Here is a 1,759-nt window from a genome sequence, read left to right as displayed (position 1 = left end):
GCTGAGCTTCCCTAAGCTGAGCTCTGAAAGCCAACAAGCTGAGCTGCAAAAGCCCCTGAGCTGAGCTCAAAACCCTCAAGCTGAGCTCCAAAATCCGAGCTGAGCTCCAAGATCCACGAACGGAGCTCCAAAAGCTGAGCTGAGCTCCAAAAGCTGAGCCAAGCTTGCCCAAGCTGTGCTCCAAAAGCCCCCGAGCYGAGCTCCAAAAGCYGATCTGAGCTCCAAAAGCTGAGCTTAAAACCCCCGAGCTGAGCTCCAAAAGCCCCTGAGCTCAGCTCCAAAAGCCGAACTGAGCTCCCCTGAGCTGAACTCAAAAGCTGAGCTGAGCTCAGAAATCCGCGAGCTGAGCTCCAAAAGTTGAACTCCAAAAATCCAAAAGCTGATCTCCAAAAGTCGAGCTGAGCTCCAAAAGCCAAGCTGAGCTTCAAAACCTGAGTTGAGCTCCCAAAGTCCCTGAGCAGAGGTCCAAAAGCCCCTGAGCTGAGCTCAGAAAGGCCTGAGCTGAGCTCCAAAACCCATGAGCTGAGCTCCCCTGAGCTGAACTCCAAAACCCCTGAGCTGAGCTCCAAAAGCTGAGCTGAGCTGAGCTCCCCTGAGCTGAACTCAAAAGCTGAGGTCAGAAATCCTTGAGCTGAGCTCCCAAAGCTCAGGGCTGTGTGGCAGTCCCGGGTTTTAAACCGCCCCTTTTCCCAGGTCGGGTTTAAAGGTGCAGGCACCTTTTGGGCTCAAAAGCTGACGGAAGATGGGAATACAGGACTGGCACAAACTCAGCCCTAAATCTCGGATTTTAAACTGGGAATTTCTTACTTTAAACTGGAAATTCTCTTCTTTTAAACTGGAAATTTCTCTTATTTTAATGCGGAAATTTCACGTTAGACTGGGAATTTCTTTTCTTCTAAACTGAAAATTTTGGTTTTAAACTGGAAATTCGATGCTAAATTGGGATTTTTTTTTGTTTTAACCTGGATTTTAGTTATCAAACTGGGATTTTTTTGATTTCAAACTGGAAATTTGGGTTTTGAACCAGAGTTTAGTTACCAAATCGTTATTTTTTTTCATTTTAATGTGTTAATTCATTACCAAACTGGGATTTATTTTAATTTTAACCTCGAAATTCGTTACCAAACCGGGATTTTTTTGATTTCAAACTGGAAATTTGGGTTTTAAACCGGATTTTAGTTACCAAACTGAGATTTTTTTTCATTTTCGCCTGGAAATTCATTACCAAACCGGGATTTTTTTTCACTTTAACGTGTTAATTCATTACCAAACCGGGATTTTTTTGATTTCAAACTGGAAATTTGGGTTTTAAACCGGATTTTAGTCACCAAACTGGGAGTTTTATCATTTCCACCTGGAAATTCGTTACAAAACTGGGATTTTTTTTCATTTTAACCTGGAAATTCATTACCAAACTGGGATGTCTTTGATTTCAAACTGGAAATTCATTATGAAACTGTTATTTTTTTTTATTTTAACCTGGATTTTGATTACTAAACTGGATTTTTTTTATTTTAACCTCGATTTTAGTTACCAAACCGGGATTTTTTTTGAATTTTGAGGTGAATTTTCTCTCCTGACCCCATTTTTTCTGTATTTTCTCCATTCCCCGCAGGTTTCTCAGCCCCGGCGCTGCCCCCCGTGCCCCCGCAGCCGTTCCCGTACCCCGCGGGGTTCCAGGGGGGGTACCCGGCCCTGCCCCCGCCCTGTGCCCAGCCCGCCCCTCCCCCATTCGGGGTGCCCGGGGTGGGGGTGGGGC

At 44.7% G+C, this 1,759-nt stretch overlaps 1 protein-coding gene across 1 annotated transcript in view; it reads left to right on the top strand.

The window, feature by feature from the left end:
• The window catches only part of KHDC4 (KH domain containing 4, pre-mRNA splicing factor), a 17,181-nt gene that overhangs the window by 11,924 nt on the left and 3,498 nt on the right, over positions 1 to 1,759 (top strand). Inside the window, exon 8 of the mRNA XM_057387585.1 lies at positions 1,590 to 1,752. Coding sequence (XP_057243568.1) covers positions 1,590 to 1,752 — 163 coding nt within the window. The remainder of the gene's footprint in view (positions 1 to 1,589; positions 1,753 to 1,759) is intronic.

The sequence above is a fragment of the Malurus melanocephalus genome, unplaced genomic scaffold (assembly GCF_030028575.1).
Source record: "Malurus melanocephalus ecotype Western Australia unplaced genomic scaffold, MMel_1.1 scaffold_1265, whole genome shotgun sequence".
NCBI lineage: Eukaryota > Metazoa > Chordata > Aves > Passeriformes > Maluridae > Malurus > Malurus melanocephalus.
The sequence above is the reverse complement of the archived record's forward strand: the minus strand, read 5'-3'. Positions and strand labels throughout refer to the sequence as shown.